General features: G+C 43.9%; 1 protein-coding gene across 2 annotated transcripts in view; it reads left to right on the forward strand.

Annotated features, from left to right (window-relative positions):
• PAK5 (p21 (RAC1) activated kinase 5) overlaps positions 1-24638 on the forward strand; it is a 380241-nt gene that overhangs the window by 336230 nt on the left and 19373 nt on the right. For both annotated transcript variants that reach the window (XM_043480327.1, XM_043480325.1), the window contains 3 exons: positions 1751-2536; positions 20998-21489; positions 22682-22815. In XM_043480327.1, coding sequence (XP_043336262.1) covers positions 1751-2536; positions 20998-21489; positions 22682-22815 — 1412 coding nt within the window. The remainder of the gene's footprint in view (positions 1-1750; positions 2537-20997; positions 21490-22681; positions 22816-24638) is intronic.

Consider the following 24638-nt stretch of genomic DNA (forward strand, 5'->3'; position numbering starts at 1 on the left):
CGACTATTACCGTGGCCAGGTGGTCAAGGTCAATGTCATCAGCGACAGCCATGCTGATGGTGTGTATCCTGGATATGATGTAATGAAATTGGTATATTACTCTGTGATCTTCCTTCCGTAAACCAATAACCCCAGTTTAAACATGAGAAAAATACCATATACACCCAGTTGAGGGACATTCTGCACAATAACTGACCAGTACTCATTAAAATTGTCAAGGTCATCGAGGAAAGTCTGAGAATTATCTCATGTCTAAGGAAACAGGACAAATAAAGGTAGTGAGGTAGACTGGATAGGGCTCTGAAACACTAAGAAAAAAAATCTAATGATATCTTCATAAACTGTGCTAAACAGTTTATGGTAACAGTAATGCAAGATGTTAACAGTGGCACTAGCAACTTCCCTGAGGTTTCAGTGGAGAATGGATACATCTGTATGTATGGCTGGGGCACTTTGCTATGCACCTGAAACCAACACAACATTGCTGATCACATATACTCCAATATAAAATAAAAAGTTTAAATTTAAAACATGTGATTAATAAAAAACATTGGGACCAGGTGAGACATATATGAGACCTCTGTAGCTTCTCTGTTAATCTGAAAGTATTCCAGACTTAAACATTTATTTAAAAGAACAGGTGAAGACCAAGTCTTTAGTCTAGGACTGACTGAGGGGGGAAAAAAAAGACTTGTCTTTCACTGTGGTAGTTGCAGAAGCACTGATCTATAAAACAAGGTCTAGGATGACTTTGGCTTTTTCCTCCAATTTGAAATCTCTTGTACTAACTGAGATGGCTTTGAATTCCTTGCTACTTCCTCCACAAGATATTTTTCTCTTGCATTCCTGGAAGTCTGAAGTCACACTTTGTTCTCTGTTCTTTTATCCACCCTCGTCATATTTTACTGCAAACCTTGTCATTGTCAAGGTGCAGCTGACTAGTTTTGCAAGTAGTTTCTGATTTGTTTCTGCTCCTGGTATTCATTCTGGTATTATTTAGGTTCATTAAAGGGAACATTTGGGCTTGGCAGTTTGTCACTAAGGTTCAGGTACAACCACATCATTACCAAGCCATCCAAAGTTTGGCAATGATGATACTGATGATACGCATACGGTCAAGATACCATTACAGTTATATCACATTTGATCACAAATTAAATCATACAAGTAATCTTCGTGCCACTCCCTATTTACAGCTTAGAAAGTTTGCTCTTCTATGAAATCTGATAGCTTCAATTATTATATGTCTTTCATAAAAAGGTAAAAAAAAAGTGCACCTCTTTCTGAGTATGTTACTGTTTAAGTAACAGTGGTTTTAATTTTGGAAGTAATCTGGATAATGAATGTAAAAAGCTAGTAAGTATACCTTGAATAAGCATAGAGTTATGAACTTAAAATTATAATCATCAGCTTATTGCTAGATAGCTAGGGTTTAGTGAAGAAGCAATGAGCTGGCACATAAAACAGTGACACCCTATATATAGCCTTCTAAATGGTTTTTTGATATTTGATATCTCTATTGAGACAGGTAAGGAAGAATTTGCAATTTGAGACTATTGTTTAATATTTATTTCACCAGTCAAGAAATCAAACAACCAACAGCCTTTTTTTCTTTATCTTTTTTAATGAAATGTTCCTGGGGCCTATTTTCCTCTGTGGTTTAAACTGGATGGAATCAGGATAGGATTCTTCCATCAGCTTGAAAGTGTGAATTGTTTTCTTTAAACAGTGTTCCCTTTATTATTCCCAGACAATCGTTAGAGGAAACAAACCCTGCAAGGAGACCTCCATCAACGGCCTGCTGGAGGATTTTGACAACATCTCCGTGACCCGCTCCAACTCCCTGAGGAAGGAAAGCCCGCCCACCCCGGACCAGGGAGCCTCCAGCCGGGGTCCAGGCCATCGGGAGGAAAACGGCTTTCTCACCTTCTCGCAGTATTCCAGCGAATCTGACAGCACTGCTGACTATGCGTCTGAAAAGTACAGAGAAAAGAGTCTCTATGGAGATGATCTGGACCCGTTTTACAAAGGCAGCCACCCTGCCAGGCAAAATGGGCACGTATTGAAGATGCAACATGGGGAGGCCTATTATCCTGAGATGAAGCCTCTGCAGTCCGACAGAGCCAGATTTCCTGCAGACTATCATGCACACCTGGACTCACTGAGCAAACCGAGCGAGTACAGTGACCTCAAGTGGGGCTTCCAGAGAGCCTCGGGCAGCTCCCCTCTGGATTATCCGTTCCAGTTCACACCTTCTAGAACTGCAGGGACCAGTGGGTGCTCAAAGGAGAGCCTGGCCTACAGCGAAAGTGAATGGGGACCCAGCCTGGATGACTATGACAGGAGGCCAAAGTCATCGTACCTCTGTCAGACGAGCCCTCAGCCTGCCATGCGGCAGAGGTCCCGGTCAGGCTCCGGGCTCCAGGAGCCCATGATGCCCTTCGGAGAAAGTGCATTTAAAACCCACCCCCAAGGACACTCCTATGGCTCCTACACGTACCCGCGCCTGTCTGAGCCCGCAGTGTGCGTTCCAAAGGTAACGTTCACGGCCTCCCTCCTCCAGCATGCGGGCCCTAGCGAGGTGTGCTCCCACCACCCTCTTAGCTGGATTCCAGAGCGCTGGTTAGTCTGTAAGTGAGAATCGGTATCGAAACTCCACCTGGTTTCCATCCACCCCCCCACCCAGGGCAGAGAATTTAGGACAAGGCACATTTATTCATTAAAATCAAATCCTCTGGGGAGTTCCTACAGGCTTTCTGGGTTAAAAGGCAAAAGAAAAAAAATTTTTAAAGATATTTTGATATATTAGTGATAAATGTCATGTGCTTGTACGCCCCTATGTCTTGTGTTAAGGAGTATAGAGTTATAGACTGTTAGAGGGAGTAATACAGTAGTTCCTCCACTCTGGTAAAGGTTACCCAGAACTGCCAACAAGGGGAAAAAAGTCCTGATAATGTGGTAAGTTTTTAATAAAGTTAATTGTATTCAATTTAAGGGATTATCGGTATCTTGAGAGTATGTTCTTTCTACTAGTTTAGTGTTGACACGTTGTGTGTGTGTGTGCAACTTTAGGATGATAGACGGAATCTGGTTGCTTGGCCTTCCTTGGTGTGCTTTTTATCTTGTTTTCATTATTGTAATTTCTGTTTTAATATTTTTTTCTTAATGTTAACTGTTGCAAATTTGCTTTGAAATGTGGCTGGGCCATGATATCCCAAAGTTTGGGAACCACTGTTGGAGGAGTTACTGGCTTTGCAAAATACCTTGGAAAGTGTGCCAGCAGTTTATTTTCCCATAGTTAACTTAGAAATGTTTTTGCTACCTCCCAGCTACAACTAAATGAAGATGGGCCATTTGGCTGTGAGCTTTAGATTACAGAGGTCTCAGACCAGTTGAGGGAGACTTGGCTTCTAGAAGCATGATCATGGACGTTTGGAACCCAACACTGTCCCTTCAACAGCTTGGTGAGCTGTACAGTGAATCTTGGAGGGCAGGGCTGCCTGCATCGTCTGATTGATTATCAATGCCCCGTATTTTTCTTTGTTTATTATTTCTCATAAACATAATCCAAGATGTTGAAGTCTGTTAGGGACATGTTGAGAGTGACTTAAGCCATACTTTAGAAAAAGCAAAATAACTAATATTTTAGTTCCCCATATATTTAAAAATATATCCTAAAGAAATAAAGACCTGAAATATATACTGTCAATTAAAATTTAAATATTGAGAATGCTTTCCATCTCACTGTTATTTATTGAACTCCCATGATGAAGGTATCATGACTGCCTTTTGCAATGTTCTCCCCAGGGCAATGGTTGGAAAGAGGTCTGTCTAACTAACCAAAGGGCAAAAGCTCTGGGAAGCCGTATGCACGTGTCTTGATGCATGAGGTCATTTATGTAGTTTCCTGTGCACATCACCCAGCCCAAGGTTATAGAGAATCACAGTTGTAGAATGAACTAAGCAAATTAACACATTCTGTAGCTGAATCCAGTTACATTCTCCAGTTTGTGAACATCAGTGCTTACTTTAGGAATAAATAATGTGATTTCTTTCAGCTTTACCAAGTTTATAATTGACAAAATTTTAAGGTATTTGAAGTGTACAAGATGATGATCTGACCTACATATACACTGTGAAGGGATTTCCCTCGCTGAGTTAAGACATTCATCACCTCACATATTTACCTTTTGCTTATGTATGAGAAATTTCGTTTCTACTCTTTTAGCAGATTTCAATTCTACAATACAGTACTATCAACTACAATCACCATGTGATACAATCCATCCTCAGACCTTAGAGCTGAAAGTTTGTATCCTTTAACCAACTTCCTTTTCTCCACCTCCTAGACCCTGGCAATTACTTTTCTGTTCTCTGTTTCCATGAGTTTGACTTCTTCCTTTGTTTTCTAAAATCCCACATATAAATGATAACATTTGCAGTGGTTGCCATTCTCCGTATGGCTTATTTCACTTAGCATAATGCCCTTCAGTTTCTTCCATGTTATTGCAGATGACAAGGTTCAAGATTTCCTTCTCCTGTAAGGCTGAAGAATATTCCTTTTTATATACATTTCTTTGAATCATATTTTCTTGATCCATTCATTTGTCGATGGACACATAGATTGTTGTCTATGCTAATAATGTGGCAACGGGCATGGGAGTACAGATATCTTTTCCAGATAATGATTTTGTTTCCTTTGGATATATACCTGGAAGTAGGATTGCTGTATCACGTAGTAGTTCTACTTTTAATTTTTTGTACACTTGCTCACTGTTTTCCATTGTGACTGTACCAGTGCAAATGTCCACCAACAGTACACAAGAGTTCTCCTTTCTCCACATCCTCGTCAGTGGTGCTAGTGGCAAAGAACTCTCCTGCCAATGCAGGCGACATAAAGAGAGGCAGATTCGATCCCTGGGTCAGGAAGATTCCCCCGGAGAAAGAAATGGCAACCCACTCCAGTATTCTTGCCTGGAGACTCCCTTGGACAGAGGAGCCTGGTGGGCTACAGTCCATAGGGTCACAAAGAGTTGGACACGACTGAAACGACTTAGCACACACACCTCTTTAATAATAACTATCCTAACAGGTTGAGGTAGTATCATATTGTGCTTTTAATTTGCATTCTCCTGATGATTAGTGATGTTGAGCACCTTTTTATATACCTGTTGGCCATTTGCATGTTTCTTCAGAAAACTGTCTATTCAAGTCCTTTGCCCATTTTAAAATTAAGGTATATGGTAATATGGTATTTTTGCTATTGAATTTCTTGCTATGAGTTCCAAGTATACTTGATATTAACTCCTTATCAAATATGAGATTTGAAAATATTTTCTCCTGTTCTGTAGGTTACTTTTTCATTTTTTTTGGTGGTATTTTTACTGTACAACTGAAGGTATCACATTTCCTCATTGCAAACTACATCACAAAGTTATAGTAATCAAAACAGGATGGTTTTGGCATAAAACACACTTAGACCAGTGGAACAGAATACGCAACCCAGAGATAAACCCCACACACTTGTAGCCAATTACTGAAAAAGGAGCCAAGAATGTACAGTGGGGAAAGAGTAGTCTCCTCAATAAATAGTGTTGGGAAAACTGGACAGCTGTGTGTAAAAGAATGAAACTGGACTCCTATCTTAAACCAATGGAACAGAATAACAGAATACGAATACAAAGAAACTGGACCCCTATCTTAAACCAATGGAACAGAGAATTCCAGCTTTCCATGGAATTCTCCAGGCCAGAATACCGGAGTGGGTAGCCTTTCCCTTCTCCCAACCCAGGCATCGAACTGGGGTCTCCTGCATTGCAGGCAGATTCTTTACCAACTGAGCTATCAGGGAAGCCCTTCTTTGCTCAGCAGAAATTTTTTAGTCTAATTGAGTCCTACTTGTTTAATTTTGCTTTTGTTGCCTTTGCTTTTAGTGTCATCTAGAAAAGTCATTGCAAAGAACAATGTCAAAGAGCTTTCTTCTAGAAACTTTATGGTTTCAAGTCTTTAATCCATTTGAGCTGAACTTTGTGTATGATTGGTTTAAGATAGGAGTCCAGTTTCATTCTTTTACACACAGCTATCCAGTTTTCCCAATGCTGTTTATTGAAGAGACTATCCTTTCCCCATTGTACATCCTTGGCTCCTTTTTCAATAATTGACTACATTTGTGGGGTTTATTTCTGGGCTGTGTATTCTGTTCCACTGATATAAGTATGTTTTATGCCAAAAACCATCCTGTTTTGATTACTATAACTTTGTAATGTAGTTTGCAATGAGGAAATATGACACCTCCAGTTGTATTCTTTTTCCTCAGAATTGTTTTGGCTATACATGGTTGAATATGATTTTGTCTGTGCAGTATATTTGAATGCTTGTGTTGAGAGCTGTTTCAGGTCATTGTCATTGAGAAAACAGTATTCCGAGGCTTTAATCTTTCAGTCATGGAGCTGTATTTGGCCCATTAACATGTTTAGTCATCAGGCGTCATTTTCAACATCTGAAAAATCAAGATATTTCACTTAGAATTCTCAGCTTTTGAGTCTCAGGTTTCTCTTGTGAAAAGTGGAACCATTTGTTGTCCCTGGGCCCACGTTTCCACACAGAATTAGAAACAGAACTGTTTAGAGGTAAAGGCTTGCCCCATTAGAAAAGATAGGCTCTGCCTAGCACACTTCACTCACTTATCCCATTAGCCTAATCCCTTGAGGCATTTGAGATTTAATATAACCACCAACATCCCCTGCCTACTCATTTCACAGAAGGGCAAACTGCGGTCCAGAAAGTCACATGGCACACTTAAGGCTTCATAGCTGGCTGCAAAACAAGAACAAGAATCCATGCCTGGAGTTTCTCCCAACTCAACATTCTCCCCATTATATTGACGTATGTAATTTTAGGGGTTCAACTGCATTTGCCAGTAAAACCCACAAGAGGTCCTGGTGGCCACCAGAACGTTAGGTTAACTGGAGGAATAGAGAGAGGATGGAGCGAAGGATCAAGGCAGGGAGGGCATCAACTGCCCCACCCTTACCGTGCCCTCTTCTTGCAGACTCCCAAACATAAGGCAGAGCAGAGCTGCCCTGACATCTGGTTTTCTCAAACCCAGAAACAATGCAGAGACTATTATGGCTCAGGAAAAAAGCATATAACACTCCTACCAAGTCGTTTTCATCTCGTATAATCAGAACTCCAAGCTGCTGTTCCGTGTTTCGTAGGAGACCCATGAGAAATTCATGAGCAGGTCTTGTGGGAGGGTAGGAGGTGGGAGGCCTGCTAGTAATTAAAATGTTTGCTTAAAAATATAACATCTTTCTAAAAAAAAAAAGAAAAAATATATATATAACATCTTTCTATAAAGACCAATACAGTATACTAATGCATCTATATGGAATTTAGAAAGATGGTAACGACAACCCTATATGCAAAACAGAAAAAGAGACACAGATATACAGAACAGACTTTTGGACTCTGTGGGAGGAGGCAAGGATGGGATGTTTCGAGAGAACAGCATTGAAACATGTATATTATCTAGGGTGAAACAGATCACCAGCCCAGGCTGGATGCATGAGACAAGTGCTCGGGCCTGGTACACTACGAAGACCCAGAGGGATCAGGTGGAGAGGGAGGTGGGAGGGGGGATAGGGATGGGGACTACATGTAAATCCACGGCTGATTCATGTCAATGTATGGCAAAAACTACTACAATATTATAAAGTAATTAGCCTCCAACTAATAAAAATAAATGGAAAAATATATATATATAGCATCTTTCTAAAAATAGTTAGGTGCTTGTGTCCTTAGAACTAAACTCTTGAAAATCTACCAATCACATTTGGATTTTCTGTGGAGAGAAGACATGGTGATCATGACTCGGATAATTTGACTTTGCCTCATGGAAAATTCTAGAAACTGGGGGGTAATGTTCACAATAATGAGAGAAAGCATGAAACTTGGTTTCCAGATACAGCAAAAATGAGGAGGGTGTGTATGTGTGTGTGTGTGTGTGTGAGAGAGAGAGAGAGAGAGAGAGACCAGTTTTACACTTTGGCTTAAATTCAAAAAAAACAAAAACAAAACAAAAATTACACATGTTAACCTATAGTTAAAAAAAAAATCCTGCAATGTTATCTACCTACCTAATTTTCCCATTAGAGTGACAGGAATTAAGGTTGTTATGAATATGTAGACACTGGCGTCCATCTCTCTACTTCTAAATGGTTTTCCTGCTGGGGCTAAGCAGATGAATCCTTAAGAGGAAGATAAGGTCAAACCAAATCCATATAGGACTTACAGAACTACCAAAGTGTGGAAGAGACTGTTTCCACCCTGCCCTGTCGACAAGCCTGCGTTAGAGGGAGAGAAGCTGGCTGGAGCTCCTGCCATGCATTTGATTGTACTTATTCCGACACTCTCCAGGGACCAGGCTCAGGTGTCTGGAGCTGGCCTGGGACATCCACCCCTTGCTCTGGCTCCAGCTGCTGAGAAGGCCCTAGCATCATCCCCACTCTGCCAGCTCACTAGGCACTGTCTGGGTGTCGGATCCATGTGTTGCCTTGTTGAGCATCATGTCCTGTAAATTCTTGCCCCATTTGAACAGATGAGCCCATCAGGGCTTTGAGAGGCTCAGTAAACAGCCTGGTCAGCCTGCTCATAGGAGAGCTGGGACCCAGATTTCTGGGCTCAGCCCCTCACTAGACACTGGCCACATCCCCAGTGGCACAGGAATAGCTTCTGTGGGTGCCAAGCCTTAACTTGGCTTCTTACAATCTCCTCCAACACCTGCAGCAGTGGGGGGTTGGGTTGTGTCATCCTGTTCTACTCTATAGCAGGATTTCTCAGCCTGGACACTGCCGACGTTTGGGGTCTGGTAACTGTTTGTTGTGGGGGTGCCCCCATGCACTGTAGGATATTTAGCAGCATCCTTGTTGTCTGCTCACTACAGGCCAATAGCACCCCTCCCTCACTTATAACAACCAAAATATCTCTAGAAACAGCCCAGTGTCACGTGGGAGCTGCTCTAGAAGCAGCTCCAGCTGGGAACTCTTTTCCCCTCACTGTCGTTTCTCAAATGCTTTCCGGCAGTCATGGCTGTAGGTCAGGAAGATACACTCCCTGGCTTGAGTCTTGATGTCACCACTTTAGTAAAGGCTAAACTGTGCCTTTACTTCTTTATCTATGAAATAGGCATAAAGACGCCTTGTGATGTTGAATGAGGTTAAATAAGTTGATACTTACGGTAGCCTAATTATTAATATGTGTCCTCTGCATACATCAGTCTGTGTGTATAGCTTCTAGAAGGATGACTGTTGTGATATGATGCCTGGGTTAACTGTGTGCCAGGTGCTATGCTAAGCGTTTTGCAAACATGACCTGATTTTGTCCTCATGACAAATCCTGAAGAATTCAAGATCATTTCCCTTTTTACAGTGAAGGAGCTGAGACTCAAAGAGACTTAATATTTCTAGATGTCCAAGGATGTGAGACAAACAGCTGAGCCAAGATCCAAAGTTAAGTCCATTTGACTCCAAAGTCTATCTATTCCAGGATGTTCCTGTTTCTACAGAAAAAAAAATGAGGTACATAAGGCTTTGGGGAATGGACATAAGCCCTCAAGGCCCAGATGCTCACACCGCAGGCAGCCCTCACCTTGCTGACAAGGAATGGATGCTGACTCACAGACGGATTTGGTGCATGGGAGTGCACTTTATTCTGTCTGTTCTTGGTAGGCTGGAATCCTTTGACAGGCTCCTTAGCGTCACCAGACTGTGATCTATAGGTAAAGCATTAAGAGTAGGGATCCCTGAGTCTCTCATATGCACTCCCTCAACCCTGAGTGATGGTCTTATTGGATTTTGTAGAAGAGAGTTCAGATTTTCTCACCCATTACAGAAGACATTGAAGAGCACACGTTCTAGAGTCAGATCCCCAAGATTCGAGCACTCTCCAGCTGTGTGATCTTGTCTGTGCCTCAATCCCTTCATCTGCAAATAGGGCATCTCAGTACCTGCTTCCAGCTTGTCCTGTGGCTGGAGAAAGGTTGATAAATGTAAAGGAGTTAGCACTTGTCACATCCTCAGTATCAGACCTTATACTCAGGAATGTTTCTGGTTGGAAAACATGTCACTATATCTCTTGTGCCAGTCATAGGAGCATCCTATCGATATAAACTTTCACACATTTTCAAAATATGGTAACAAGTTCTATCTGACTCTGCCCTCACAGTCGCTCTGTGCAGTTTCATAATTACAAGTGTCCTTACTTTAGAGATCTGGGTCACAGAAGGCCAGAGTAGTTGTGTGACTTCCTCAAGGTCATGCAAAGCTCTAGGTCATGACTGAGCTGGCCTGAGGACCCCAATCCTGCCACCTGAATTCTTTCTCTGGTGTCCAGAATGGAAGTGAAATGCTCAGACCTCCTATGAAAGCCAGATGCTAAGAGAGAACCAAAAATTTAGCAGCATGAAAGCAAGCACCATCATCACTGTAGATGGATAGTTGTGTTGACTCCTTGCCAACCAACCCTTCCACCTTGCCCACTCCATCCCCACTGCATAGAGCAGCAAAGTGAGCCATGCCAGGCCCATGTCATCCCAGGTAGACAGTGACGTAAGGAGTTCTGAGTGAAGATAGAGGACGCGAGAAAAAACCGTGGCATGGTTCCCCAGACCCTCCTTCTGGAGTCACCAGTGTTCATTGCTCAGCTATCGCTTTGCTTTCCTTGGAAGGAAAGAGCAGTTGAACCAGTGTGCTCAGCCTTACTGAATCAAGTTTAATGACTCACCATTCTTTCCGATACTGGGCATACCCGGATTCAACCAAGGCTCCAGGAACAAAACTGCAGCTCATGATCTCCTAAGGGTCCCAGCAGAATACTTTTCAGGGACACTTTAGGGGCCCCATGGGTGATGAAATGACAAGGCTGGTGAAATCTGATAGGCTGCACCAACAATCTGAGAAGGGGAATGGCTGGGAGGGAGAGGGAGAAAGAAAGAAGTGCTTAATCGCCTAAAAGAATAACGGAGAGTGCTGCCTGCAGACCTTTTTCCTTTACACATGGGCTCCTGTAGGCTGTTCATTAAGGCTCATAAAACATACAAAGAGGTGACTCAGAGCAATAGCTCTGACATCTGTCCCTTCTGATGGAGACTTGAGGCGTCTTTTGCATATGAATGAACTCATCTCCCCGTGAATGTTATTAGGGTTCAAAGTAAATTGTATTTTGGTCATTATAAGTGGGTTTTCCCATTACCAAATTAAAAACGAAATGAATCTAACCTGGCATTGTCTGTCCCAGTGCTCTCGGAGGCCCTGACATTTTTGAACCATGTTCTTCAGCATCAAACTAATCCCCAGGGGTCCAGCCCCACCCCCCACCCCACAACATCCCTGCAGCTGGCGACAGGGCACAGGTGGGGTAATCTTCTCTCAAATACAGGATGCATCTGCAGAGTCTGCAGCAGCCACTGTGGGGGGTTAATTGGATATACTGACTCCAAGGTGGGGGAACAGCCTGCTGATCGGAGAGCGATTCACTTCTTCACGTAACTCAAGGTTTGCCTCTTTGTACAGGTCATGGGCCACTTGTCAGACTCTCTGTGTGTATTTACCATCCATTTTGTGGATGCATGGGAAAGGCAAGCAGGGAAATGCATGACTCTTCAAACTTCGTGTCATAACGTGTAAGTTCCTACATGCCTAGATGGGTATCCAGCATCACAGATGGGAGATTTTCCTGGAAAAAAGTTAAATATGGTGAGCAACTTTCTGCTACATGCAGTTTGGAAACCCAGCAAGTGTCTGACAGTCCAGAACTGCACCTACTTCCCAAGTTCCCTGAACAAGGATCTTAAGGAGACACCTTGATCCCTGAGGTCCTAGGGGGTTCAGCTCGTGACCCCTGCTCCCTGCTGTGATGTATGTGCCAGCTCACCAAAATTGAATGCCAGCTCAAAGTGTGTGCTGTATCTCTGTATCATCCGGCCAGTGTCATAGGGTCTGAAATAGGGCCACTCCGTTTTGTAAATGAACATAAGTAGTTCAGAGGAAAGTGACCGTGGCTCAGCACGTGTCAAGGTCCTGCCTCAAGCTGTGGGAACAGTAGCTACTGTTTATTAAAATGCCACTGGAGGTGGAAAAACTCCCCACCATCCTGTAGTAAGAGCATTGGTGTCAGCAGCCCCCGTGGTGGGAGAAGGAGAGGTTGGAAAGTCAAGGACGGAGACACAGGAGCCCAGCAGGCCCCATTAGCAGCAGCTCTGCCCCACAGCAGGAAGACCTGGGGTTGCAGAGCATAACCAAGGGATGCAGATCTCGGGATTTAGTGAATCCCCTTCCCCTACTTATCCGTCTCTAAAATGTCCCTGCAGAGAAAATCAGCTCCAGATTCTCTCCCAGGTCCTTATGAGCAAATGTGTTCCTTTTCCCAAGCCAAGCCTGGTCCTGTTACACTTCCCTTTGAGTCAAGTAAGGACAGTGTAAGATGTCCTTTTCTTACTTAGAGCCCTATGATTCAGTCTTATCCTGCATTTGATTTATGGAGAACAAGCAGCACACAGTCTGGCTTTTTTCATTCCAGGCATGAGCAGTCTCTTTGCTTTGTTGTACTTTGAAAAGGTGTATTAAAGCATCACACTCAGGCACTGGAAACGGCTGCCTCCGCATTCCCTATAACTGCAGGGCGTGGAGAGAGAGACTCCATCCTTCATGGAAGCTTCTGCAGTCCCCATTATGTGGGTGCAGACTTATACCATGCACACACGTGTGCGTGCGCACACACACACACGCCCATCCAGCACAATCTAGCTGCAGCCTGCCTGTCACTGGCGTGGAAGGCCACGATGACAAATAGATGCTGCCGCAGGAGTTTTTTCTTTCTTTTCTTTCTCTCTTCCTCCTCCCACTGAGCCTTTTTTCCCCAGCCTTGGCATAAAACGGCCAAATGATGTTCCACTGCAGAATTCAATTTCACAGTTCAGTTAGGTCCTTGATTACACTGCCAAATTCAGATTAATGTGCATTTAACTAACATGGATCAGAGGAATTCTGGCTGACAGCCAGCTGTAATCAGAGCAATTGATAGCTGTGTGGAGTTTTATGTCCTGTCCACCCCGGCACACCACTGGTGAAATTGATTGATTAAATGAATTCATTTCTATAATTATTTATAATTTTGATACATCACAAGCCTGTGTCTGATCCTATCCTTGAAGATGTTGTGCTCATTGTGCAAGGGTAGTCTGGCTGAGTTGTTAACTGAGAATTATTTATTCCCATATAATACTGCTTTTTTGTGTGTGGCCTTTCTTCATTCTTGACGGGGTTTGAATAAAGACATGAAAAAGCAAGATTTAATTTATATGGAATTCTGAAAGTCATCGGGAAACTAAAAAATGAATATGTTATTAACCATTTAAAAAAGGAAGGAAACTGAAACATTTTCTGTATTTGTTTTCAGTATTTTTAAAGATTCCTGTGGCGAGAGTTCCTTTTCAGAATGTGTCTGATTTTTAGTGACAGTTAGTCGTCCTGTGACCTCAGCTAAGCAGTTTGTCAGTCTGGTGACATCAGCCTAGGTGATAATTTACAAATCGATCTGGTCTTCTCTATTATTGCTACACCTTGCCGTATAGAAACCCACCTTCAGTGTATGTAGACCACGGTCTTATTTGTATGAAGCTACTTCTCCACAAAGTCACTGGAGTGTTTTCTTCAGAGAAGCAGGGGCAAGCTTTCTGGTGGCCCCTCACTGCTTTCTCTCCTGCCTTCTGCCTTCCCACCCCTGTGCCCTTGAAATAAGGGCTTACTGCAGTAAAGTCTTAGAGCATACACTAGATGCATAGATGTTTTGAGACAAGGGTGGTGAGCAGCACATTGGATTCTCTTTTTAAATATCTATACCTTTCCCTAGTCTAATTTCACTCCATTGTGGTTTTACTAAATGATAAAATCTTACATTCATCTCAAGATACTGTAGGCCTGCTCACATGGACTCCTTCTTTCCCTAGAATATATTTGTAAGTCAGGTTTAGAAAAAGTTGCCAGTTCAAGCTTTACTCCTTTGAAAGTCTTTCTTATAGGCACAAGTGTGTATGTATGTACAAAACAGTATATATGGGCAAATTCATCATTTTTGTTTTACCCATTTATGATTATAAGGTATGATGGGAAAGATTATCTAGAGTAGGACAATTAAATCATTGTAACAGTTTAAGAGCCATGTAAAAGGCCAGGAGACCTTGTTATAGAAGAGAGCTTAGATAAACACCTAGAAGAAAGTTTGAGCCTTGTGCCTGAACACAAAATTTTCTGTGGCTATGACCACAGAAAAATGAAAGCAATGTGCTCATTTTCCTGTAACGATCAACTCATTTTGCTATAACTATTGATTATCCCTTTCTAATATATTTTGAGCTGATTTATATAAGCCAAGACTGTTAAAACACACACAGTTAATTTTTCTTCCATCCCCCTCCCCCAGGTATTATCATCCATCATTTTCTGGCCGAGTTCTTGCATTCTGCCCCAGGCTTCTTAGACATCTGGGCCCCTAGTGAAGCACCCAACCAGGTTCAGCTCTGTAGCTATCACTGTATACTGTGTCCACCTCAGTCCTGACCCTGGCTATCTTTTTATTGTTGAAGGATATCTCTGAGAAGCTATCACAAATTCTAAGGTGATACTGTCTGGATTTGAATCCCAGCTCGACTCTTAGGAGCTATGAGACTTTTCCATGACCTACTTAAACCCATGGTGTCTCAGCTTCCTTATCTGTAAAATGGAACCGTTTCAGGACTTTATTTCATTGTGTTACTTGGGATTTAAATGCAGGCTCATATATAAAATGCTTAAAATAGTCCCTGGCACATAGAAAGCACTCAGCAAATGTCAGGAATCATTATTAACATCAGTGTGTTACTCCTGCGGGACACGCTTCTAACAAAGCAGTTGGTTAAAGGAAGGGACCCAACTTCGGCTCCCAGTAAAACATTCCTACTTTTATGAAAAAAAGAACATTAAGCCTTGGTTTGTAGAGGTGACAACTAATATAAGAATTGCCAGGGCAGGCAGTAAACCAGGCCGTGGTGCCAGTTTGCCCATCAGCTGGGACATGGACACTGTCCCCCTGGGGGTGACCTGGCTTGAACCAAAGAATCAGATGGTAGATTATGGTTTGGGCCACTTGACCTTGGATTGCTTGGGGAGAGTTTTGCCTCCCAGAGCTTTAGTTTTATCAACCATACAGTGGGATTAACTACCTTCTGCTTGTCTGTTAGAGTGAAAAATCATGAGGCTAGCCACAGTGTTTGAGCCAGCGACAGTCACCATCATGGAACCCTTGGGTCATGAAGATCACCTGGGGACCGTGGTTCAGCAACACAGTCAATAGAACAGGTTGCTTATGAATTCTCCTTTACGTAGCCAGCTGTTTGTCCACCATCATCTCTTTGAGTGGACGGAGCATGGAGGGAGGACCACGCATTCTCTCCCAGTAGCCAAACGTCCATTGTCCTTTGACCCATATCCCTTGAGCCTGGTACCAAAACCTGTCTCTTGTGATGGCATTTGTGCCTCATCCATTGCTTTTTTAAGAGTCTGCACCTCCTTCTAGCAGCCATGAAAGACAGTGGCACTGTTTTATCTCTAAGACCTAATTTCAAAGACCTTTAGCTCACGGTGAAGAACTCTGCATTCTATCTAACTGGAAATCCTCCCATTTGTGCAGACAAGCATCCTTTTCTTTTCTTTTTTGGTATTTAATTATTTAGTTTTTTAAAATTTAATTTTTATTCTATATTGGAGTATGGTTGATTTGCAAGACAAAAGGAGGTAAGAATACACAATGGAGAAAAGATAGTCTCTTTCATAAATGGTGCTGGGAAAACTGGACAGCTACATGGCAAAGAATGAAATTAGAGCATTCTCTAACACCATCCACAAAACTAAATGTAAGCTCAGAATCACGTGGTGTTTTCTTAATGTCACGTGACAGTCGTGACGAGGAGTCTGATAAGGAAGCACAGTGGAGGAGTGTGATTCCCACCAGAGACACCTTTCACTTCCAACATTTCTTCAGAGATCAGTTATACCTGCTTGTGGAGAACGAATCCTGTTTCAAAGTACAGGAGGAAATACTGTCATAAAGACAGCAGGAGATAATGGCATGTGATGGCTCCCAGGACACACTTTCAAGAGTGAAAGTCATAGATCCAGCTTCCCCTCACATGACAGCCTTGTAACTAGCCTGGACTTTGCTAATCTGAGCTTAATTTGCAGGAAGAATTTAATTATTTAATTTACAGTGGCATTTGTCATCCCCTAACCCTAGCACATACCAGTTTTGTTTTGTGTATGGCACAAATCCAGGGCCTTAGACAAAAACCAACTTGATCTCAAATATAGTATTTCAATGATGTTTGCTATATTATAGTGAGCCACTTTGTTTTAGAAGATGTGTGTGATAGGAGTATATATACAAGTACATTGTAAGTATTCAATAAATGCTCACTAGTTTTATTATCATTGTAGTTATTATTTATTATTTTCTTTTACATTCCCTCTATTTTGCTAAGCAATTTATATAACACTACCTAGAATGAATTAATAGATTATATGGAATAATCTCCATTCAAATTCTTTAATTTGTATTCAACTCCTTAGCATTTGCAGTGACCAAAGGAGGTAGGTATTATTATTATTATTAGGCAAGTACCATTATTATTCTGTAGGTATTATTATTATTACTCCCATCTTTAAGATGAGAAACTGAAGCACAGGAGTCTAAATAACTTGCCCAATGTCACACAACTTGTAAATGGCTAAAAAAGGCTTTGCATCCAGAGCCTTTTCTTAAACAGTAGGCTGCTCTAGGGGGCCCTTAGGCTTACCTTAAACCTCATAAAAACCCTCGGAGAGAGATATGATGACCCTGACTTTACTAAGTGTTTTGACTCAAGTTACCAGAATCAAAACTCAGTTTTCAATACATCCTTAGATACTTTCTCTCCGCTCTGCAAGCAGGCCAGGGCTCAGACGGCACAGCACCCAGACCCAGCTGGTGCGAGGCTCCCGAGTGCAGCAGGGCAGGAGGCGGGCAGTGTGATCTGGAGCCAGAGGGCCGTGTGTAACCTAGAATAGGACCGCGGCGGCACCTGTCAGGGGCCCCCTGTGTGCAGACCTGTTCCCTGACTTGGGGGGGTGGCCCTGGCCACGCGGTGTGCGGGCCAGTGCCTCTGAGCGCGCCTGTGTCCGATGACGTGGCCAGGTGCGGCAGGCGCCCTGCTGCACCCTGCTTCACTTCTCTGTGGCATGCGGCGGCGCCCCACTCCTTCCTTCCTGAAACACTGTCCCGGGCCTCAGGACACCCTAGGCCCTTCGTGCCTTTCCTGACCATCTGGCCCCTCCTCCGCGGCTCTTACGCCGCTTCCTCCTTCTCTTTCTGGACTCCACATGCTGGAGTCCTTGAACTTTCTCTTACACATTCTATGCCATGGCTTTTAATGCCAGCTAAATATTGACAGCTCTCAGGGTCATGTCGTCAGCCTCACCTCTTCCCTGGACTGGAGGCATGCCTAAGTCACCTGAGCGACATCTCTGTGCGGATGATTAATAGCCGTCTCACACTTCACACAGCCGTGATGGGACTGGGTTTCCCCCATGTGTTAGTTACCTATTCGTGTGTAATAAGGAATCCCTGGCTACCGCCATCTGAAGGCTTGACTGGGGCAGAGGTTCACTTCCGAGATGACATGCTTCGCTGTTGGCGGAAGGCTTCTGTTTCCAGCTGGCTCTTGGCAGGAAGACCTCGCCATAGACATTTGAGTGTCCCCACAAGATGGCAACCAGAGAAAGCCAGAGCAACAGGAGAGAATGTGGAGAAGACATGATGTCCATACTGACCTCAGAGGGCACTTGCTATCACTTCCACCATATTCTTTTCCCCACACAAATCCACCTGATACCGCGGAGAAGACTGCACATTCCTGTCGGGAAGCAGGGATCCCTGGGAGCCGTCTTAGAGGCTGACTCACCACCCACAATCCTGCTTCTTCCCTTGCGCTCCTTGTATTACTAAGTGGCCTGTTCTCCAGCCAAAATCCTGGGAACTACCTCTGATTCTTCTGCTTCCTATTCTAATCGCATCCGTCAGCAAATCCTGTCAGCTCTGTCTTTAGACTTGACCCTGGACCCCACGTTCCTCATGCCATGTAGAGAGCCCAGCCTAGTCTCTGCCCACACTGACTGCAGTAAGCTCACGGGCATCCCTGCCACCAGAGCTGCTCCTTCAGCGGCGAGAGAGTCAGGACCCCACCACGCCCCCCTGAGTTGCAACCTGCGGCGTCCTTGCAGGGCGTCCGCAGGATCTGCCTGGGCGCTCCTTCTGCGCCCGCCTTCCCCGGGCGCCTGCTCCTCAAGCCTGTGTGTGTTCAGAGCTCTGCGCATGCTGCGCCCCTGCCTGGGCTGCCCCCCTCCCCACAGTCCAGGGCTCGCTCCCTCACTTCAGCCAGGCTTCTGCTCGTGCGGCACCTCTCAGAAAGCCCTCTTCGGCCAGCTCGTCCAAGAGGGCATCTTGTTACTCTCAACCCCCTTCCGCTGCTCTATTTTTCATATCACCCATTGCTACTAGACCATATACTGCATAGTTATTGGTTTTCTTGTCTATCTTCCATCTTCTTCTCTAGTAAACTCCAGGAAGACAGAAATACCATCCCTTGCGATTATTGCTGGACCTTCCCACCAAGCCTGAGATGGTGCCTAGCAGCTAATAGTTGCTCAAATATTAATTCGTGTGCTAAATAAATGGGGCTTCCCTGGTGGCTCAGATGGTAAAGAATCTGCCTGCAATGTGGGAGACCTTGGTTTGATCCCTGGGTTGGGAAGATCCCCTGGAGGAGGGCATGGCAACCCACTCCAGTATTCTTGCGTGGAGAATCCAATGGACAGAGGAGCTTGGCGGGCTACAGTCCTTGGGGTCACAAAGAGTTGGACATGACTGAGCGATTAAGCACAGCACTAAATGAATGAATGAATGGACCACACAGGACCAGTGAATTCATATAGAACAGTGCAATCCGGTAGAATAGTCTGCAATGGTGGAAATATTCTCTTATCTGTGCTGTTGGATATGGCAACTCATTAAATACCTAACATATGACTAATGTGAATGCAGAATGAAATTTTTAACTTTGGTTTCTATTGATTTTAATTAGATAGCCACAGGTAGCCAATAACCATCATTTAGAGCAAATCTAGATCCTCGGGGTAGATGAGGGTGAGCATGAAGATGTCATTCCATGTACATCCTAGTAGAGTAGTAGAGACTTCCTGGGATGCTGTGTTAAGAAAGAGGCTGAGGTCCCATCAACAAATCTTTTTCAAGCACCTTCTATTTACCCAACACTGTTATTATCAGGATCTTGTGCAAAGGAGTGCATTGATCTACTAACACTTCCTACTTTGGGCAAGGAGGTGAGGGTAGTGTGCTATGGCATATTCACCATCCTTGACCTCAGTCATTCCAGGGGTGGCCAGAGCTCCTTCTTGGTCTTTTCCAGAGTGTGGCTGCTGAAGCCTACCTCTACCATCTTAGAAACCCCTCACTGGCTTCCCCCACCCCTGCCCTATCTGTCCTCCCCATCCGCTCCACTCTTCACAATTAGAGTAGAATGTTCTCTGCTGTAATCCTTCTGAGAGCTGAGTAGATTTCTCTTTCACACACACACAGCCCTGCAAATATGTTTTCTCTCAATACATTTGTACTGTTGGTGCCTCAGACATATCCCTTCACCACTGACTGTTTCTATCTGCCAGCACTGCTTTCCTTTGTCTAAAATAGTAGTCCTTAATCAAGGGTTATTTTGTCCATATCCTGGGAACATTTGACAACATCTTACGAAACTTTTGTTGGCCATAAATGGGAGGAGAAGCTGCTACAGCATCTAGTGGGTAGAATCCAGGGATGCTGCTAAATATCCTTCAATATGCAGGACAGCCGTCCACATCAAAGAATTATCTGGCCCAGAACATCATGGGTACCAAGGCTAAAAAATCCTGGTCTTAGACCTTCCCCTGACTGTCAGAGCCTGCTCAGTTCAGGACACGGAAAGCCAAAAGTGCCAGGGAATTCATATCCCAAGTTGCTGATGGTAAGCAGATTTGGTACCTGAATACCTTAACTCTCTGCTCTGAGATGGGACAATTTTAAAGTGCATGTCCTACATAGTCTTCCAGGGTTCAGACTTGCCTAGTGGGATTAGGTTCCAGTTACATCAATGGTATCTTGCTGTGTATGTTAGAGTTCACCAGAGAAACAGAACCAACAGTGTATGCACGTGTGTGCATGCATGCGTACAGAGAGAGGGAGAGGTTTTAAGGAACTGACTCATGCAATTGTGGGGGCTAGAAATTCCAGCAAGAATTGATAGAGATTCGAGCCCAAGGACAGTGTAGGTGCAAAAACCCTTCCTCTTTGGGTAAACACCATCTTTTCTCTTAAAACCTTCAACTGATTCGATATGGCCCACCCACATTTTGGAGGGTAATCTGTTCTACTCAAGGTCTACTGATTTAAATGTTAATCACATCTGAAAATTGCCTCCACAGTGATACCTAGACTGGTGTTTGAACAAGCAAAGGGGCTCCATGTGTAGCCAAGTTGACACCTAAAACTAACCACCATGCTTTATGATTCACCCTTTATTGACTTTTTCCCCATTCCTGTCCCACTTCATAAGTCCAGGGATCACCTCCTACTACTTGCATCCTAATGCAGGCCTCAGAGTCTGCTTCTGAGGATTTTAATAGGGAATGAGGAAGAAAGAGGCTGGATGGGGAAGTTGGAGGGCAGATAAGGGTGGGAGCAGACATCCAGGACTTCGCGAGGTAAGCCTTCCCCCGAACAGGTTGTGAGAAGTGGTGCTCATCATTTGGTCCAGCGGTGTGCTGACTGTGACGTTCAGGTAGAGCCTGTGAGTTTCTCTGTCTGTGTCTGTCTTTCCAGGTGGACTATGATCGAGCACAGATGGTCCTCAGCCCACCGCTGTCAGGGTCCGACACCTACCCCAGGGGTCCCAGCAAACTACCTCAGAGTCAGAGCAAAGCAGGCTATTCCTCAAGCAGCCACCAGTACCCATCCGGGTACCACAAAGCCACCCTGTACCACCACCCGTCCCTGCAGACCAGCTCACAGTACATCTCCACAGCTTCTTACCTGAGCTCTCTCAGCATCTCATCTAGCACCTACCCCCCACCCAGCTGGGGCTCCTCCTCAGACCAGCAACCCTCCAGGGTGTCCCACGAACAGTTCCGGGCTGCCTTGCAGCTGGTGGTCAGCCCAGGAGACCCCAGGGAATACTTGGACAACTTTATCAAAATTGGGGAGGGGTCGACCGGCATTGTGTGCATCGCCACGGAGAAACACACTGGAAAACAAGTCGCAGTGAAGAAAATGGACCTCCGGAAGCAACAGAGGCGAGAGCTGCTTTTCAATGAGGTAGATGGGGTGTTTGGGTCAATCTTTCTGTCCTCTGTAACTTTTCTTTCCCATTTTAGAAATAGCGCATGTACGTTTTATGACATTAGAGGATGCTGAAAATGTAAATATAAAAACAGCATCCCTTTTTCTGTGCCTCAGTGGCTGCCTCTTTATGAAGTTCCTCCTGTGGGTCACCCTCTGTGCTAAGCATTGGTCAGGTGACAGAAAGATGTTATCTCCATTTTAGCAGCAAGGACACCTGGTCTCAGTTTACAGGACTAACCCCGGTCAGACAGCAGGTTCATACGGCTGTGACCATGCACTCAGCTGTGATTTTGAACCTTCTTCTGTGGGGGTTCATGTGAAGCCACCAGAAGCTCCATGCATTCTACCTCCCATAGGTATTCATTTCTTTTCCACCCTCCACACCTCACAGACAGCACCAGGTAAGTGGGGTTCAGCTTCTTTCCGATCCACAGCTCCCGATTTCTAGAACTTATTTCCAAATTACAATGCCAGAACAGACGGGGCAGGTGAACTTAAATAATAACTGTATAATTTATTATTCAATACTGATTCTGAAAGTGTCCCCACAAGCAGCCACAGGACAGCAACTCCTGGATGCTCTCTCTAGCAAGCAGACACAAGCTGACCTTTTTATGCTTAAATCATAATGTTTTTACCTTCAAGACTTATCCTTTGTATTCAGCCCAAACTCTTTTAGACTCAATACAGACCTCCCAAGAAGTTAAATTGGTCTCATGTGGCCCATACCCTAATAACTGTTCATTTCATTCACTTATGAGACTCAGTTACTTTGCGTTGGTGATCCTTTTGCCCAGTTAACCAACAGCAGAGTATGTACAGTGGGTTTTAAGAGCAACCCATGAGAAATCTGATCACATCCCCCAAAATAGTCAACTAACCTCAGTCTTGTGAATGGAGACCCTTCTGTGGTTCTGCCTGTCTTTATTCTTGATTCTCCCCAAGTCTCACTGACCTGCTGTTTTCTCTGACTTTGCTAACGTGATCTCTATTCCCACCGGTGACTCTCAGTGCTGTCCCTGCGTCTGTAATAGACTTCTGAATCTCTCTCCCTCCCCATCATTACTTCTCCATCATTAAACTCACAGCCCAGATGTGGTCACAAGAAAACAAAATGCTTAATTTCACCTTCCCAAGTCAAGTGGTGTCTTTCCATTTTGCCCAGGTTGTGATAATGCGGGATTATCACCATGACAACGTGGTTGACATGTACAACAGCTACCTTGTCAGTGATGAGCTCTGGGTGGTCATGGAATTCCTAGAAGGCGGTGCCTTGACAGACATCGTTACTCATACCAGGTAAGGTTCTTATTATCCAGACAAATAATTCAAGATGCGTATTATTCTTACCCAGGGTAAGACTTCAGTAACTACCTCAATGAACTCTTCATAAGTTGTAAGCACTTTGAAGGCAGAGGAATGACTGCCCTTTCTTCTGTATTCCCAGATGCCTGTTACAATATCATGTATGTATAGTTCATTCATTTAATTCACACTCTCCCTGCCCTCTAGGAGTTCACTGATACTCATTGATTTTAAATCAGCAAGCTGCTGAGAATTGAGTTTAAGTGACAAATAATAGAATTTCCCATCCCTATGAAGGTATCTAAAACTGAGTTTCATTCTCCTGAGTTGCTATGCCATTGCTATATGTTGATACTACCAAGGGTATCTGGGAAGGCAGGGGCAGGTGAAAGAGCAAAGTTTTATGTAGTTTTAACAAGAATAAACTACATAAAAGACTGAGAGAGAGAGAGATTTTTCAATTCTGTTTCAAATCGCCTTGCAAGTAACAATGGTTAATTGCCCCTGTTGCCTCAGCTCCTTGATTCTCTGATATGCCAGTTGTGGTCATTTCATCAAGTGTGTATTAATCACTTTTTATGTGCCAGACTCTTTCCTGAATGCTGGGGGTACAAAATAAATAAATTACAACACCTGTGCAGAATTAGAAAGATGTACATGAGTAGCATAGAAGAATACCTGAATACCTTTATTAGAGTCAAGAAATATTTTTGATATACAGCAATGTCCAAGATGGGTTTTGAGAGATGCATAGGAGTTTACTAAGAAGGCAAGTGGGAAGAAAAGGGCATTGAAAGCAAATGAAAGAGTCTGTGCTAAGACAGTACTTCTCAAATTTTAATATGCATACAAATTACCCATGGATCTTATTAAAATGCAGATCCTGATTCAATAGGGAGGAGAGTGATACTTTGCATTCTAAGGAGCCCCCAGGCAATGCTAATGCTATTAGTTCATGGACCATGCTTGGAAAAGCAAGGTTCAAAGGAACACATATGTAAAACAAAAATCATGTACATTTAGGAAACTTTAAGTTTGCTTTGCTGGTAGATAAAATGCCAAAAAATTGAAAGGATTATCATGAAGGAGTTGTATCAGATGTCACTGAAATGGCATCCAAATCATAAGTGAATCCAGATGAGCAGCAATAGAGGGGAAGCAAGATAGCAGGAAAGCATTGGGAACCCATGTGAGGGAACTGAGATGCTGCTGTTTCTCCACCATAATGAGGCAGTGTTTCAGTCATGACCCCCTACAGATCTGAGTCAGTGGGAGACCACCTGAAAACAAAATGATGCTGGGGAAGACACTGAACATTTATCACCAGCATTTCAGCTGGCAGATTCCTATTAGTATAGCCTGAGGTCACAGCAACCCTGTATGGATATAGATACAGGTAGATGGTGTGTGTGTGTGCATGTGTGTGCGTGTGTATGCATATGTGTGCTCGGCCACTCCGTCATGTAGGACTCTGCAGCCCTATGGACTATAGTCACCAGGCTCCTCTGTCCATGGAATTCTCCAGGCCAGAATACTGGAGTGGGTTTCCATGCCCTTCTCCAAGGGATCTTCCCAACCCAGGGATCGAACCCAGGTCTCCCACGTTGCAGGTGGATTCTCCACCAGCTGAGCTACCAGGGAAGCCCAGGAAGAGAACCATGGTCATGCCCATGTCCACGATGAAGAAAAAGAGACCCAAGGAAGTTAAAGGACTTCCTCACAGTCACCTAGGAGCTGTTCCTGGAACTATGGGTCCATTCAGTGTCCCGCTCTGCAGAGCCCTGGTGGTTTGTCAGGACCTGGAGAACTGCCTGTAG

This window comes from Cervus canadensis, chromosome 10 (assembly GCF_019320065.1).
Source record: "Cervus canadensis isolate Bull #8, Minnesota chromosome 10, ASM1932006v1, whole genome shotgun sequence".
Lineage (NCBI taxonomy): Eukaryota > Metazoa > Chordata > Mammalia > Artiodactyla > Cervidae > Cervus > Cervus canadensis.